At 40.8% G+C, this 18,430-nt stretch overlaps 1 protein-coding gene across 1 annotated transcript in view; it reads left to right on the forward strand.

The window, feature by feature from the left end:
* Positions 1 to 17,917, forward strand: part of LOC137501284 (uncharacterized) — a 66,689-nt gene extending 48,772 nt beyond the window's left edge. The window contains exons 3-5 of the mRNA XM_068228229.1: positions 3,213 to 3,521; positions 16,735 to 17,776; positions 17,913 to 17,917. Of these exons, the coding sequence (XP_068084330.1) occupies positions 3,213 to 3,521; positions 16,735 to 17,776; positions 17,913 to 17,917 (1,356 nt within the window). The remainder of the gene's footprint in view (positions 1 to 3,212; positions 3,522 to 16,734; positions 17,777 to 17,912) is intronic.
* The last annotated feature ends 513 nt before the right edge of the window (positions 17,918 to 18,430 follow it).

Consider the following 18,430-nt stretch of genomic DNA (forward strand, 5'->3'; position numbering starts at 1 on the left):
AACCCGTAATTTTCAATGGAATTTTAGAGCAGTATTTATTTAATACTCTTCCTAGGAAGTTATTCACTTTACACTTCCAGCTTACAAAACTTTTATTTACGGAAGCAGCATTTTTATATTTATAAGGAAACATTTCAGATACAGAAATTTGTATTAATACTCTCTCTGCACGGAGCTCGGTAGCTGCAGGCCACAACCCGCACTACAGCAGCGATAACACAGGTGTCCTTGCCCTGGAATGGTTAGGAGTTAAGCCGGCAACTTGTCCGTCCATACCGTAAGTGGCTATGCATACTTTCCAGGCGTTCTAAATGGCGATACGAACGGACCCGTGTCACCACCAGATACTATGAATGCGAAACCAAAGATTTTTCAAATAAAAATTCATCTTTTTTCTTTCTTGATGAATGAGGGTTATAATTGTTTCGAAGAGGTCCGCGCGCTGGATGAACATAGCTCCAATAGATTTCTTGATATTGTTGCTTGCAAGAAAAATTCTCGCTTTGCATATATTCTTGACCGGACAAATCGTTATGAAACAAACAATATAAATCAGTCTTCGCAAGCCGAGTAAGTCCAAAAAAGAACATTTATATAGAGTGCGTTTCTTTCCTGAGAGAGAAATATCGTGAACGCTACGGGAGCCATCAGTTCGTTGTTCACGGACTTCTGCCCAGCACGCGGGGAACTATTTATCAACCCGTGACCCAAATTTTCGCAACATTAGGCTTTTCACGTCAAGATCTCAGGCTGATTATAGAAAGCATCATCGCCGACTCCGTGGAGAAGACCAAGAGTTTTTAAAAGTAGGAAAACCAAACCGTGGTTTCCCATTTTCACACGAGGCAAATGGTAGGGTTGTACCTTAATTAAGGCCACGGCCGCTTCCTTCCCACCGGGCGAGTTGGCCGTGTGGTTAGGGGAGCGCAGCTGTGAGCTCGCATCCGGGAGATAGTGGGTTCGAATCCCACTGTCGGCAGCCCTGAATATGGTTTTCCGTGGTTTCCCATGTTTATACCAGAAAAATGCTGGGCTGTACCTTAATTAGGGCCACGACCGCTTCCTTCCCATTCCTAGGACTTTCCTCTCCCATCGTCGCCATAAGGCCTATCTGCGTCGGTGCGACGCAAAGCAAACAGCAAAGAAAAGGGCTTCCTTCCCACTCCTAACCCTTTCCTACCCCATCGTCGCCATAAAACCTAGCTGTGTCGGTGCGACGCAAAACAAATTGTAATAATTTTAAAAAGTAGGAAATATCGCAATATGAAGATAAAGTTAGAATTGAAGAGGAGTTATTGGAGCAAATATTCGTTTACAGAAGAGAAATTAGGGATTGGAATAATTTATCAAAGGAAATGTTCCATACATTTCCAACTTCTTTGAAACTAGTAAAATTTCCTTGACACTTAAACCGAGGCGTTGTGAACCCTTTGACTGACTGCAAATGTTGTTATCTGTTAAATTCAAATACTCAAGAGTTTTCCCAAGCAGCTGTACAGTGTATCCATGGAGCTTTTTTGTGTTAAGAGAACACGAATGACAGAAACAAATGTTCAGGTGTGTTCTGTGATTTCCTTCAACATTGCCATTGATTCATGAACACGACTTGAATTTTATTCTGATTTTGTATCATAATATTCTTTAAATGTTGTGTTTTAGCCCATATAAATTTTAAACTACAGTTTTCTAATGCTTTATAAATTGATATTTTACTATTGGCTCTACGTAAACGTGATTTTGATTTTATATTAATATTATCAAAACGCCTATTTATGAGAAAACTCACATTCTATGTTCTTAAAAACACTATGAAACACTAAATTAAAATGTATGAACGCTACAAACTTTCAATTTCTGATTTCTAAACGGCATCAATCAGCACTCCTACGTATAGCGTGTATCTCGTAGTATTCTTGACTCATTAAAAGTCACTTATCTGAAAATTACGGGCATAGCTGTTCACTTTCAGAATTTCAGATGACTTAATTTTTATTTAAACTAAGCATACTTTGGTGAAACACTAGCTGCAAAACTCTATAATGATCCATTTTATGTCATCCCTAAATTTTAAAGATTTTACTGCAGCCAATGGCCATTCAAATATGTTTCCATGACTAATTACATCAACCAGAATTTGGTTAGTCCCATCTGTTTTTAGTACACGTCACAACATGATATAAGTCGTAAGTCTTCTCGCACAGTACACATATACATTCCTTTCTCGGGGTGTGGAAAGTTTTGTTAGCACACACACGATGATGAAAACCATGTGTTGCTAATCTAGTCACTATGTGCCTGAGTTCATAGTTTGCCTTCATCCAATCCGTACTGGTCATAGCCTCTGTGGTGTAAAATGTTTCTTATATATCTCCCTTCTTGGTTTGCAGCTCTGTTTGTAACTGGTTGAATGCATCTGTAGACGGCAATATCAGTTTGTGACGTAGTTCTTCTGTATAGAAGAGTTCTCTTGTCAGCTCGTAACATAGTCTTGAAGGAGTGAATTTGGACAAACATAATATATTTTTCATGTAGATTGCTTTTACACTTTCAATGTCTCGAATATTTCCTTTAGTGAGATGTTCCCATATCAATTCTAGTCCGTACGTGGTGTATCTGAGATATTTTTGCATGGAACAATTTCATAGCGACTTCACCCGAAAGTTTGCGTAAAATCAAGATGTCATTCATTGCTATTACGGCCGCAGCCACTCTATCCTTGATGTGTCTGGTATAAGTAGTTCCTGACGTCTGTAATGTAATGCCCAAATATTTAAAGTTGTTTACGATTGGCATAGTTTCTCCTCCATTTTCATAGTGAATTTTCTCTGTTAATGCAGTTCTGCCTCCCTTGCGGAAGATCATCTGTACCGTCTTTTGTCGATTAATTCTGAATTTATTGTTCTCTGCCCAAATGTTCAGCTTGTTGAAAGCAGCCTGTAGTTTTTCGTGTTTTTTTTTTGATACGAGTACCATGTCATCTGCATACATGTGTATATGTACCTCGTCGCCTTCGACCTTTATAGTGGGTATTAGGTCTGAGACCGCTATATTGAAGAGTATGGGGCTCATTGGATCACAAAGGGTGAAATTTAATTCCCTAACTGCTTAGAAGACAATCAAACAAGTTTGAACTAATGGAGATGTTTTTCATATACTATCAATTATAAACATTATTGCTGGCATGTGTTCAGTTGAGATAATTTCTGTTACAGTTGTTGCACATTGAACTGACAGACACGCCTGGAAAGTGGTTGAGTTCGTTAGTGGTTGACTCCACGGGTTCTCTGGCTCCTCGTGCCTACATAGGAGACTCCGGCCGCGGGGGACTGCTGGTCTACAGCTTGCGTGATCGACGCTGGTGGCAGCTCGACCTGAAGGACGCTGGCACACCAGTAATAGCATGGGACCTAGCCCTGTCCCGTAGGGAGCCCCTCCTCTACATTACATCACCGGACACAGAGATGATGTTTGGTCTCAACCTGATAGATCTCAGGAGGAACCATGCTCCTCCTGTCTATGACGTAAGTAAATAGAATAGATCGATTACAATATTTTAGAACAGAATTAAATGTAAAAGAGTAAACGAGATGTCAGTAGAATAATACCAAATAGTAAAATACGCGATTTTAGAATAAAGTAGGAAAGAAGAGAATTGGATAATTATAGCACAGTAAGTAAGAATAATTTTAAAAAAATAACATATAAAAGCAGAGTGATTGCATTAATTTAGAGCACTTTTTGTACATTTACGGCATTTTAGTGAATAGAGTGGAGACATTATTTCTATTGCAACCCCCTTACTTTATAAATTATACAGAAATATATTTAGTCATGCATGGATAGATGGCATGAGGTACACTAACATTGTTTGGGATGACAAATTCATACGGCGAATTTGGTTTACGGGACGTAAGTTACCGAGAGAGTTGGCTGTGCGGTTAGGGACGTGCAGCTTTGAGCTTGCGTTCGGGAAATAGTGGGTTCAAACTCCACTGTCGGCAGTCATGAAGGTGGTTGTCCGGGGTTTCCCATTTTAATAATAATAATAATAATAATAATAATAATAATAATAATAATAATAATAATAATAATAATAATAATAATAATAATAAGAATAATGTTATTTGCTTTACGTCCCACTAACTACTTTTACGGTCTTCGGAGACGCCGAGGTGCCGGAATTTAGTCCCGCAGGAGTTCTTTTACGTGCCAGTAAATCTACCGACACGAGGCTGTGGTATTTGAGCACCTTCAAATACCACCGGACTGAGCCAGGATCGAACCTGCCAAATTGGGGTTAGAAGGCCAGCGCCTTAACCGTCTAAGCCACTCAGCCCGGCAGTTTCCCATTTTCATACCAGGCAAATGCTGGGGCTGTACCTTGCCACGACCGCTTCCTTTCCACGCCTAGCCCTTTCCTATCCCATCGTTGTCATAAAACTATTCTGTGTCCCTGCGACGTAAAGCCAACTGCAGAGAAAAGAAAAGGGATGTGAAGATAAAGGTCATTGGAAATGAAGAGAATTATTCTGTTAACTACGAACCTGTCGGAGATTAGACAACGGATAGCCTCATAAAAAGCTTACCGACCATCTTTAAGTGCAAAGATTAGCGTGTTCGTTTTGCGTATCGGGGAATTAGGAATGTGAACTCAAGTAGTTGAAGTTCTGTTCTCAAATTTCATTACAGTTTACTGTTCCAAGTATCCATTGTTGTTTAGTCCTCAGCCTGAAGGCTGGTTGGATCCTCAACAGTTCCGCCATCAGCTGTCATAGATGGCCTAGGCATCACTGAAGAGGCGTACTAGGGAATTGAGGAGTGAGGTAGTTTCCCGTTGCTTTCCTCACCGAGCCAGAAGTTGCTATTACATATCAGTCTGCCAAGCCCACTGAAATGCATGCACCAACTGACCCTATGAGCAATATTTTCACACCATTCAGAAGGAATGGCATTACTAGCATCGCTCATACCTCAGTCACTTTCATATTGTCAAAGCCAAGGATAAAGCTGAGACAGATCAATGAAAGTAACAAAATTGCTCTAGCCCATACCAGAAGACATAGTGCACTGTAAACACTAGGTACCGCCAGCAAAGGCACAAGCAGAAATTTGAAGATACAGCAAACGGATCCATTAGTGCTTGATTTGATCAGCTTTGTAAGTAGGCTATCAAGCCTGTGATGTAACACTAAATGGACAGGGCATGTCAATGAAAGACATAAGCTAGCATTATAAGCGGAACTTTGCGATAAACATATCATTTGTCTCGAAATGAAATGGAGTAGGCACTTCAAGGCAGTCTGATAGACAGTTAAAAACCTAGTGTACTTCTGAATACGAGTTTTACAGGCAATGTCTGCTGTTTACGTGATAAAATTAAATAAAACTCTCCCATAGATCGCCCCGCTTCTCTGCCATTTGGTAGAATAAAGCGGAACATGAAAACTGCCGTACAGGCAACTTAAATGGCGTCAAACCAAATAACCTGCACATGGTAGCTGAGGTAATACAATTATTATTATTATTATTATTATTATTATTATTATTATTATTATTATGATTATTATTATTATTATTATACAGTAATCATGGACCGTGTTTGCACAGTCCACCAGATCTTCTCTCTCTCAAACGTATTCCCCTCTCTTTGCACTCCTTCCGGATGTTCTTAAGTCTTCGACTTCTCCTTTGTCGCCCTTTAACCGAGATGTTTCGTGACTTGACGACTTTCTCCGGTGCATTCCTCATTCCTCAAATTTTATTCCTAAAGATTTTTCTTTCCTCATGGATCTCCACTTCTTCCAAGACCTTGTGAATCTCCTTAAGCCATAAAGTTTGTGCCTTCCATTTTTCTTGTAGATGAAGTAAGTATCCTGTGTGCCAGTTTCTTTGGATTTATCTTCTTAATGTGTCGTCTTTCTCTCATAGTAGTTGCTGTCTTCTCAACTTTATCATACAGTTCTAGATTCTGTCTCAATCCGAATGTGTTTGAGTCATCAGTCCATAGACTGGTTTGCTGCAGCTTTCCATGCCACCCTATCCTGTGCTAACCTTTTCATTTCTACGTAACTACTGCATCCTACATCTGCTCTAATCTGCTTGTCATATTCATACCTTGGTCTACATCTACCGTTCTTACCACGTACACTTCCTTCAAAAACCAACTGCACAAGTCCTGAGTGTTTTAAGCTGTGTCCTATCATTCTATCTCTTCTTCTCGTCAAATTTAGCCAAATCGATCTCCTCTCACCAATTCGATTCAGTCTCTTCATTTGTAATTCGATCTATCCATCTCACCTTCAGCATTCTTCTGTAACACCACATTTCAAAAGCTTCTATTCTCTTTCTTTCTGAGCTAGTTATCGTCCATGTTTCACTTCCATGCAATGCCACGTTCCACATGAAAGTCTTCAAAAACATCTTTCTAATTCCTATATCAATGTTTGAAGTGAGCAAATTTCTTTTCTTAAGAAAGCTCTTCCTTGCTTGTGCTAATCTGCATTTTATGTCCTCTTTACTTCTGCCATCGTTAGTTATTTTACTACCCAACTAACAATATTCATCTACTTCCTTTAAGACTTCATTTCCTAATTTAATATTTCGTGCATCACCTGCCTTCTTTCGACTGTACTTCATTACTTTTGTTTTGGACTTATTTGTTTTCATCTTGTACTCCCTACCCAAGACTTCGTCCATACCATTCAGCAGCTTCTCGAGATCGTCTGCAGTCTCAGATAAAATAACAATATCATCGGCAAATCTCAAGGTTTTGATTTCCTCTCCTTGGACTGTGATTCCCTTTCCAAATTACTCTCTGATTTCCTTTACTGCCTGTTCTATGTAAACGAAAAGGAGGGGGGGGGGGACTGCAGCCTTGCCTCACTCCTTTCTGGATTGCTGCTTCTTTTTCAAAGCCCTCGGTTCTTATCACTGCAGACTAATTTTTATACAGATTGTAGATAATTCTTCGTTCTCGGTATCTGATCCCAATCCTGATCTCAATCCGAATATGGGTTGTGAATCTAGCGACTTCTTTGGACCTAAGATTTTCCTAAGGAATTTTCTTTCTCTTTATGATTATTATCTGTCCAATACAAGTTTTTCTCCTTTTCGTCATCATCTTAATTTAACTCCCCTCTTCTCCTACCCGTTCCAGAACTTCCTGGTTTGTACAACATATTTGTTGTTGTGTTTTAGAAGTCTTCTCCCTTTTTACACCTCAAGACTCATAGTCACTGCACGTCACGTTTTCTGGTGGTCCAGGTTTCATTTCCATACAACAGGAAAACGTAACACTTAGGTATACATATGTACGCTCAGTTCACGCTTGGTCAGCTGCCTTTGTTTCCTCCTGAAAACTTCCTTTGCTACTGTATAATAAAAAGCATTTATATAAAAAGTACATTCTCTCTCAGCAAATTATTTGTCCTTGGCAGGGCATGGTGGTGGCTCACGTATTTCTTCTTCTTCTTTTTCTGCCGATTTTCCCACACCTGTGGGGTCGCGGGTGCGAACTGCGTCGCACATGTGGATTTGGCCCTGTTTTACGGCCGGATGCCCTTCCTGACGCCAACCCTCTATGGAGGGATGTAAGCACTATTGCGTGTTTCTGTGGTGGATGGTAGTGTAGTATGTTGTCTGACTATGATGAGGAGAGTGTTGGGACGGACATATACACCCAGTCCCCGAGCCAGAAGAATTAATCAGAAGCGATTAAAATACCCGACCCGGCCGGGAATCGAACCCGGGACCCTCTGAACCGAAGGCCAGTACGCTGACCATTCAGCCAACGAGTCGGACGGTGGCTCACGTATTTACAGTTCTAATTTGATCACGCCGGATCCACCGATGTAGCGCCATGTGGGTGATATCATCGAGATATATTAGACATTCCTAACAGAGGCTGTAGCTCAGTGACTGGCAAAGGCTGCAGATTTGACGTAAGAGCCAGTTAGGCGAAAATATGGCCGAGCCAAGGAGACGCATTACTGCAAACACGCACGGGCACAGCGGTGTAATGTTTAGCTTGTATATTGTGTAGGAACATCTAATTTAAAGGAGCACAGCAGTCCGTTTTCAAGTTTTCAAGTGGAAAAGTCCTTGGTAGTAGTACTTCAAGTATGTCTACATTGCATAAGGGACATTCAAAAAGAAACGATCCGGAGGCTATAAAATGAAAACCTATACCGTTATTTCGAAAGTATTGCCGAGCACTGTTAAGGCACTTGTCCCACTGCGACACAAGGCGGTGAATGGCCGTCTCGTAAAATTCCTGGGGCTGTGCTGTGAAACAGTTCTCAACGTACTGCTTGACGTCGGTGTCCGAGGTAAATCGGTCGCCTCTCAGGGCCTTCTTTAGCTTACCTTGGATTTTTTGGGCGGCGACAACTCTGCGTGCTTCAACTCGAAACTTTGTCGTTTTGACTCGGAATCGAAGTGATGGCACCGTATCTCGTCTTCAGTGACCACTTGTGATAGGAACTCATTCCCTTCCTTGGCACAGCGCAGCAGATGTTGAAGAGGGAGGTCCATTCGACATGCTTCCTGTGCTGGTTTAATACTGTGGGGTACCCAGTGGGCGCACTCGTAGCGAAATTTCAATCTGTCCTTAATGATGGCGTGAATATTTCTAACGCTCACTCCGACCTTCGCGGCAAGGGCCGCTACCGTAACATAATGAGGGCATCCACCTGCTGGACAATCGCATCGGTAATGCGGTGTGGCGTTCCAGACCGAGCATCATCGGCCGTGTGCCATGCCTCGACCCTTGCAACGGACATGCAATGCTCTCCGTACATTTGTGCCATTCTTCGATGAATTTTCGTTCCCCTCACTCCTTCTGCTGTCAGGGAACGCTCCACACCCCTTTGCTCTTCCTTTGAAGCCTCTATTTCACTGTTGTCATCACAACTGCATGCAGTGGACGGTCAACGGGTGCGCGTGCTCGCTTTTTCGTCACGTGGTGTGCACCCATGTCTCTCCAGCGGCGAGTTTGGGACATTAGCGCGTTTTTAGGGACTGCACCTTCTTCCGCAGGCAATTACATTGCGATCCTTTCAGCGGTTTTCATTTTATAGCATCCGGCTTATGTCTTTTTGACTGTCCCTCATATATTTCGTGCTACCTTACGTACATTAAATTTAATTACAAAGGAAACCATTTTGATGCATTGATTTATCACGGTTGTACACACAAATTTATTGTCATGCTCAGTGTGATTGCAGTTGGCAATGATTTCTATTGTGACGATTCTCAGAAGCATCCAGCGCTCTTTGTAAGTGCATAGACGTTTTGCCATTACTGTTCAGTTGTAGCTTATCAGAACGCTGGCGGCTAGCAACAAGTGACTGTGGCGAGTGCAAGTAGGTATGCGCTGCAGGGACGTCCCACAGCCAAACGAAACGAAACGAAACCGGGGAACTGCTAGTTCTGTCCATTGAACTATAGGTAATACTAGAATGCTGACTGTAGTGGTAGCTCTTGCAGAAAACTGCTTCCTGTTCCTTGGCTAGTCACACCCCCTCGTGTACGGCAAAGTTGACAAGATACAGAGCCTGGAAGTTAGCTGATGTCTTGTGTTTGATGGACTCTTTTGGTAATATCTGACCGTACGTCAAATTTGTGATACAATCAAGATAATTATTTCTTGTGTAGCATACGGTTACACTCACAGGCAGCAGAGGAAAACAGATGTGAACTCACAAAAGCTTCGTTTCCACAGGTAAGCAGTCTAAGGACTATCTCACTGCAAAGCAATAAATATGGTATTTTAAAACGATAGTTACTATTTTCTTCCGGTTTGGCTCTTGTCATTAAGTATTCTATGTTTATGGAAATATCTTACATGATATTTTTGCATATGAAATATCGTACGTTACGTTTTATAGGTTATAGTCAGAATGATATTGTTATAGAATTTATAACTTCAATTCCAGATTTCCGTGGAAACGTCCTAAAATATTAAAAAAAGTGGGTTGGAGCCGAACAAAATGGGAGGTGTTCGATACATTTTCCATTCTTTGAAATCATTTCAGGAAAGACTAGGGAATCTGCCACCTGGGTGGGTGCCCTAAATGCAGATCAATAGTGATTGATTATTTTGTAAAGTGTATATATTTTGTTTATTAAGTGTATATTCCAATGTGAAGTTGTGTATTGTGTATGTATATACTGTATACACGCATACGTATGCTGCCTTTGTCCTGATAGTAAATATGGTTACAAAACTGATTACAATGTATTTTCAATTCATTCGCAGATATTTCCCGTCTAAAATCACTAGGTTCTAATATTGTATGCATATGTTTCGTTTGTATGGCGTCTATTTTACTGCCTTTCTAGTGTAGGTATCGGTCTCGAAAGCCAAGAATGGCCGAGAGGTTTCGTCGTGCTGACCCCTCGACACCTTCTAATCTGCAGGCCTTAGGACTGAGCAGTGGTCGCTTGGTAAGCTCTGGTCCTTCGAGGCTGTTGCGCCAGGGGTTTGGTACTCTTTTTAGTGTAGATATACGCATTTACTGTATTGTGATCTCTTGAAGGAAAAATGTTTGAGAATAATCAGGCCTAGAATATATTTTCATCTTATCCAATATTCCTAGCCATTTTCAGTTTCAAATTGTTATTAACAAATACTTTAATATGATAATACCGGACAGCTTGCTGTTTTCAGCGAGAAAGCCGATAGTGCTGCTACCTACATGGCTTGGTGTGACCAACTCTTCAAAAACATATTGCCATCTGCATGATTCTTGGCGCACTGCCGTGTTGTTTATAATGTATCAGTGTTTGTCACTAAATAATCTTACATTGCAGTTATATTCCAAAGAAAAGTGTTATGCGCTGAACAAATTACCCAGCAAGATAATGGGCGTGGGAAATGATAAGGACCGCACGTATTCAAAAAAGTAATGACCTCACATCTGTGTTGAGGTTACATTCTATGCCCCTTATATTAAGAAATTCAATCAAATACCCTACTGAAATGTTAGTAGGACGTAAAACCAATAATATTAACAAATATGCAACTCTAGTATACTCAAGCTTGAGGGTCCATATTGTTAAACAGTGCCATACATTTCACAATCGAAAACTTGCGGGTCTGTAGCGTAATGGTTATCGTGGTAGTCTTGAAACTGAAAATTCAAAGCCATGAGTTTCGAATCCAGTCACCTATTCTTTTACTGTAAGAAAATAATAATAATTTTCTTTACGTCCCACTAAGTACTTTTACGGTTTTCGGAGACGCCGAGGTGCCGGAATATAATCCCGCAGGAATTCTTTTACATGCCAGTAAATCAACCTACACGAGGCTGACGTATTTGAGCACCTTCAAATACCACCGGACTGAGCCAGGATCGAACCTGCCAAATTGGATCAGAAGGCCATCGCATCAACCGTCTGAGCCACTCAGCCCGGCGTAAGAAAATTATTTCAGTGCATTATTGGCATAGGCTTGAGCACCAGTCCAATTAATTTAAAACGTGTGTATGGTAATTCTTCATGCATTAATTTGTGAAAGAGACTTTAGGAAATTCTGGACCCTTCATCCTTGTCAGGAACATCGTAGTTCACTCACGTAACCCCAATATGTGTTATATATTATGTATTTTTGTCTTCAGAGGTAAAACAGAAAATTCAAAGAACGGCAAAAGCGAGATGGCAGCATGAGGTTGTGTTGCTCTGTAGAGTTCGGAAAGATTGGCCGTACCGAAGGAGAAGAAGAAGTCAACATAATGGACCAAACTACTGTTTCTTAATTACAGCTTCTTCTCTTTCCCAAAATCTTAATAAATCATGGATGTTGTTAGGTTATCTGTCCCCGTTGGCTTTTTTGCTGATTGGTTACCTCTTCGTGCCCCCCCCCCCATTTATGATACCTTCATTCTTTGGAGTGTTGGACTTCTTCCATTTCCGTTCTAAAACCAAACCCCTTGGCATTACAGCCCTTGAAGGGCCTTGGCCTACCAAACGACCGTTGCTCAGCCCGAAGGCCTGAAGATTACGAGGTGTCGTGTGGTCAGCACGACGAATCCTCTCGGCCGTTATTCTTGGCTTTCTAGACCGGGGCCGCTATCTCACCGTCAGATAGCTCCTCAGTTCTAATCACGTAGGCTGAGTGGACTTCGAACCAGCCCTCAGGTCCAGGCAAATCGAACTCGGGGCCTCCGGGTAAGAGGAGGCACGCTACCCCTACACCACGGGGCCGGCCCATTTCCCTTCTGATTAGTGTTAATAGAGGATGGCTGGCCAGTTGTACTTCCTTTTAAAATAATCACCACCACGGAATGGTCAGCGTACTGGCCTTCGGTTCAGAGGACCCTGGTATGATTCCCGGCTAAGTCGGAGATTTTAATCGCGTCTGTTAATTCCTGTAGATCGAGGGCTACGGGTTTGTGTTCGTATTCATACGCATCTTCAAGTATATACAACACATCATACGAAAAACAACCACAGAAACACGCAATAGTAAGTACGGTATATATCCCTCCACATATGATTGCTGTTATGAAAGGCATCCGGCCGGAAAACTAGGCTAAGTCCATACAAAATCCTGCGCTAGGTAATTGAGAAAAGGCTAGAAAGAAGAGGAGAGTGTAGTTAATAAGTATTTCCCCAGAGGCTGGGTGGATCCTCAAACAGATTCTGCTTTATAATTTTTAAGACATAGCGAAAGGCACGGCTAACATAATGCTCGTTTGGAGGTTTATGAAGGAGGAATTTCATATTTTAAAATTTCATTCTTAATTATTGTGATTATTCAATTATTTTAACAAAAATATTTCCAATGAGTATGGTGCATTCCTCTCAACTGTAGCACAGACAAGTATGCAGTTCACACCAACACGCTAGATGTCACCACCGTCGCTGTTCGCACTCCACTCAATGCTGTTGAGATACAGCTGTCCGGTATTGGTGTATTAAAATATTTGTTATTAATCCTCTGAAATATATATTTCACCGTAAATGAGGTGAAATTTGCGAGAGAAACTCCGCCTAAATGTTTAAAATTCGCTAAGATATATGTGTCTCGTCGCATGTACGTACAGTATACGTCAGTCATGCCTCCATGCCGTACAGCTAGTCGCCCCAGAAGCCGCACTTCGCTCCCATACAGTCAGCGTTCAATGGTTCTGTCATAGTGGTGGAGACCCGGACAGCTGACACACTCAGGAAGTAGCGCCACAGAGTTCTTTGTTTGTTTCTGCCCTAAACCCTTCACGCAGAGCAATGAGTGCGGCAACTCGGAAGTACGATGTCTGAGAGCATGGAACATGCTGACCACTACTGTAGCTGAACCTCCCATCGAATTGGATACCTTCCTCGGAGTCTCTTGCCGTTAACTTTGACCGTTTATCACAATCTTCTATATGCATCAGTTGTTTTGGCTACGTGTTGGAAGTAAAGGAGCTGCACATAAATGGTCCCCATGAGAAATATTGTCCGAATGCCCAATTCTTTCACTACAGACACATTGGTTCAATTACTGTACGGTTTCCTTCTTCTTATATTTCTTAGTCCGCATCCGTTGCAAATGTCAGGAAGCATCTTAACAGTGTTTTCTCTGCTACGCGCAGCTCCAAGCAGTTCTGTACGTGACGTGGAGGTCCAGGTTCTGAGATTAACCAGAAAATTATCGATGGGTGGTCGGCATATTCCGTGCTCTGAGACGTCGTACTTTCCGGTATCTTTCCTCGAAGGATAGAGAGTAGTTGTTGGTATTTGCTTTCGCTTTTCATAATGTAGGCAAGGTACTAAATTTTCCTTGTTTTCATGGTGGTCATAATTACCTTATCCATCCTCCTGAGAATCTGAACATTTTTGACATGCACAATGGCATCGGTAATGCGGTGTGGCCTTTCAGACCGTGCATCATCGGTCAACGACATCCGTCCTTCCCTGAATCGCTTGTGCCATGCCTTGACCCTTGCAACGGACATGCAGTGCTCTCCGTACATTTGTGCCATTCTTTGATGAATTTTAGTTTCCCTCAATCCTTCTGCTGTCAGGTAAACGTTCAACACCCCCTTTGCTCTTCTTTTGAAGCCTCCATTTCACTGTACTCTAACATCCTTGGGTAGTGCCATATTTCAAACACTTCCCATTTCTTTGATTAGTAGCTCTGTTAGAGTCCACGTTTCAGTTCTGTAATATAGGACAGAGAACACATACCAGTAACGGCGCACGAATCTCGTCTTTAAATTCAAAATGTATTTCGAGGATTTCAGCAATTTTATAAAAGACAGCCCTAGATCTTTCAGTACGAGTCTACCTCGTCAGAAGAATCCCATTGGTCATTTATGATTGCAGCAAAAATAACCGTACATTACTGCTAAGTAAATTCTGGAATTTGAGTGACTTGCCGTAAAGGAAAGATTTAGTTCGTAGATATTTTTATTATGAACGTATTCGCTGATGATTAAAAAAATACGTTCCGGTCTGAACAACAGGATAATTATTCTAATTATATATTTGACATCAGGGTGAATGATTTTCTTTTACAGATTTAATTGCTCACTTTAATTGCTTAATTGCCTAAGAATGGGAAGGAAGCGGCCGTGGCCTTAAATAAGGAAACAACGGAAAATCATCTTCAGGGCTGCCGACAGTGGGGTTCGAACCCACTATCTCCCGGATGCAATCTCACAGTTTTAGAAACGGCATACGTAAAATGTAGTTTCTTAACATGTTTGGTTTGCCAAACCACTTAGCAATGTCAATATATTCCTTAGAACTGCTGTTCTTTATCACAAACAGTTACATTGAAAGGCATTTTAAGTCTGCATTGTATATGGGGAGTCATGACTGAATTCTTGAGATTTTTGACCAAAAAATTCATTTTTAAATTTTAACCTTAAAATCTCCCGTTTTCAAATCCCATTTTCAGTTCTTTCCTAACGCCATTTTTAAGATCTAAATGTCGGATTTAAAGGGCAGCGGTTCGGCGTATATAGAGCGAGCCCACGCCCCCTTTTCTTTATGCTGTCATACAAAATTAGCTTCAGAGTTCTTTCGGACTGCCGGTTCAATAATACCTTGTAGTAGGCTTACGCTGTGCGCAAGAGGAGAAATACATGAAAACAAAAATCCACAGCCTGTTTCCAGTCATTCGACCGGGTCAGGAATGGAATGAATGAAGCCCCCATCTAGCGGCGAGGATAGGAATCTGTGCCGGTCGCACTCCTCTGGGACAATGATTAATGACCGACAGATGAAATAAAAGTTAATTAAACTCGTGTCCTCATTCCGAGGTGGTGCAGCTCTTTTCAGGCACACCCCCGGTGGAGGTGAGATGCATGTATCATTTCAACCACATACCAGCCCTCCTGCCAATCTTAAATTTCTGGCAGTAGCGGGAATCGAACCAGGGCCCCCGAGGACGGCAGCTAATAACACTAACCGTTACGCTACGGAGGCGGGCGACAGATTAAATGAAATGATATTGGAGCGTGTTGCTGGAATGAAATATGACAGGGAAAACCTGTCCCGCCTCCGCTTTGTCCAGCACAAATCTCACATGGAGTGGCCGGGATTTGTACCACGGAACTCTGTGGTGAGAGGTCGACGCGCTGCCTCCTGAGCCACGGAGGCTCTACATGAGAAATACATCAGAGGGAGTAATTATATTATTTTAAAGCAAGAACGCTTCTTAAAACTTACAATTGCTTTTATCCACCTTAACACTTTTCCAGCTCTTTGCCATGCATACAATTCTCTTTGCGACAGACTTCTTATCGGATTCACCTGAATTTTTCAGAGAATGTTTGAATTTGGACAGGAATTAAAAGTAGCTCTGCATTTTATTATCAGCGAATATTACCTTCATATTTTTACTCCTGAAATAGCATAAAACTGGATTGCCTATTGAATGCATAATGAAAAATTGAAAAAATGTACTGTATCTCCAATAGTTTATACCTGACTGCAAAACCCACAGTTGTTCTTAAATACATGAGTATTTTTGACAAGTCTGCCAAATTATAGCCAAGAAAACAACATGAAAACTGTCCCGCAAGGTTGTTCCATGCTGCACATGAAATTAAAACGTTTTGCGTGGGGTTGTATCTTATTAATATGTGCTCTTGTTTTAAATTTGGCTTTGATAACTGGTAAATTGTAGTTCAAAATTTCAGTCATCATTCGCCTTAAGTTAAAATAAATGATGCAGTTATAAGATCACTATAAGTACTTAGTTGTTTAAATTATAGACAAAATAAGTTTTCATATTTTAATTTCAAAATAATCTATGGTTAGAGAGAGCGGCAGACTTCAGGCTGGGTACCATCATGTAAAACTGGATGAGATATAAATAAATAAATAAATAAATAAATAAATAAATAAATAAATAAATAAATAAATAAATAAATAAATAAATAAATAAATAAATAAATAAATAAATAAATAAATAAATAAATAAATAAATAAATAAATAAATAAATAAGAAGGAATGAAAGGAAGGAAGGAAGGAAAGAAAGAAAGAAAGAAAGAAAGAAAGAAAGAAAGAAAGAAAGAAAGAAAGAAAGAAGGAAAGACATATACGTGTTAATAATGTGATGCATTCAATTCTTTATATCCTGAATGTATGGAATAAATACTGATTTAATGATTTCATTTGATATCATGAATGCTTAAAACCTGCAGCTGGTTTAACTGTAGATGCTAGCGCAAACATTGTTTAAGATAATTCAATTGCGGTGTTCTATCTGCTCATTAAAGTCTCTTTCATTTATTCTGCAGTCACGACCGGTTGCCGAGACGGCATCAGTTCAAGTGTTAGGCAGAAAGCTTGGTCTTTCTGCAGGACTGGCGATGGATCATCGAGCAGGTCTGCATTACTTTTTGCTGCGAGACTCTTCCGTGGTACGCTGGGACACCCGTCGTCCTCTTTCACCAGAGGCACATTCCGTAGCCTTCCACTCCACCGAGCTCCTGCCAGTAACAGCGCACCTATTCGTATGCCCTCACCGACAGGTATGGGCTGTCGTTAGCACAGAAAACAAACATCCTCTTCCAGATGATTTAGCAGACGACATAATACTGTCCAGAAACATTCGACAAATCTATGACAACGTTCATGAAGGAACTTTCTATACTTCCGACAAGCTTGATACAACGCATGACACGCCTGCAACTGAGTCCCTTTCGAATTACCTACAGGAAACTCTGCGGGAGTATTATCGAGAGGAGGGCATATCCGAACATCCTGCGACATTCAATATTTTCGGCGCAAATGGTGAGAAGTTTTCTGACGATACTGAAGACATAACAAATGCTGCAGACACTCAAGATAATGTATATGCCACAACTGAAAGAGAATTTTCCACTCCACTCGGGCTAGAAAACAATTTTCAGACACCTTTCCAAGTGAAAAATGACCAGATAGCATATGAACATAATGGGCAGTCGCATCAAACCAGTTCAGACTTTTGCACATTTGATGCAGAAACTGAAGAGATTACAGAAGATATAGATCAGATTGGAACTTCTACAACAGAAACACTTTTGACTCTTCAGAGTTTGTTCTGGAATTCTTCCCGGCGAGAGGATGAAGAAACCGTTAAACAGACCGAGAGTTCTAATTTTACAAACACAATTCTTCGTAAGACCGCACAAAATAAACCAATCAAAGTCGAAAGTGGTGAACTGTTAGGTTATAGTAGGTCTAATTCGGGAGAAATGTACAACGATAGAAATCAGTTGGTCACCTTTGAAAATTCGCAACAAACAAACCAGAATGAAAACGTGAAGGAATACACCGATATTGTCAGGAAGAATGCAGGTATAATGGATGATTTCACCTCATTATCGAATGAAAATAAAACTGAAGGAAGTGATATATTTCTATTAAATCAAAGTGAAATAAAAACCGATCGAAGCTACATATCACAAAATATTCCAACAGAATTATATCTTAGGATGATACCCGAAAGTCCTTTGCTTCACGAAGCGGATGAAATACCATCTGTTATCAGAATCAATAGAGAAAGTGCTTTAAATAACTCAGAGGAAAAGTTAAAAAACAACGGCGAAAATCAACTTGTAAAGACCAATCCAAATGCTGAGGTAAGAGATTTTGAGAGTATCATGATTGATCAAGGAGGTATAGATAGCACGTTAGAAGACTCATTTGAAATACCTGTCAACTCAGAGGAAATGTTAAAAAACGAAAACGGCGGAAATCAACTTGTTCAGAGCTATCCAAATGCTGAAGAAAGAGATTTTGAGAGTATTGATCAAGGAGGTACAGATAGCGCGTTAGAAGAGACATTTGAAATACCTGTCAACTCAGAGGAAATGTTAAAAAACTATAACGGCGAAAATCAACTTGTAAAGACCAATCCACATGCTGAGGACGAAGATTTTGAGAGTATCATGATTGATCAAGGAGGTATAGATAGCAGGTTAGAAGGGTCATTTAAAGCACCTGTTGCAA

This window comes from Anabrus simplex, chromosome 6 (assembly GCF_040414725.1).
Source record: "Anabrus simplex isolate iqAnaSimp1 chromosome 6, ASM4041472v1, whole genome shotgun sequence".
Classification (NCBI taxonomy): Eukaryota; Metazoa; Arthropoda; class Insecta; order Orthoptera; family Tettigoniidae; genus Anabrus; species Anabrus simplex.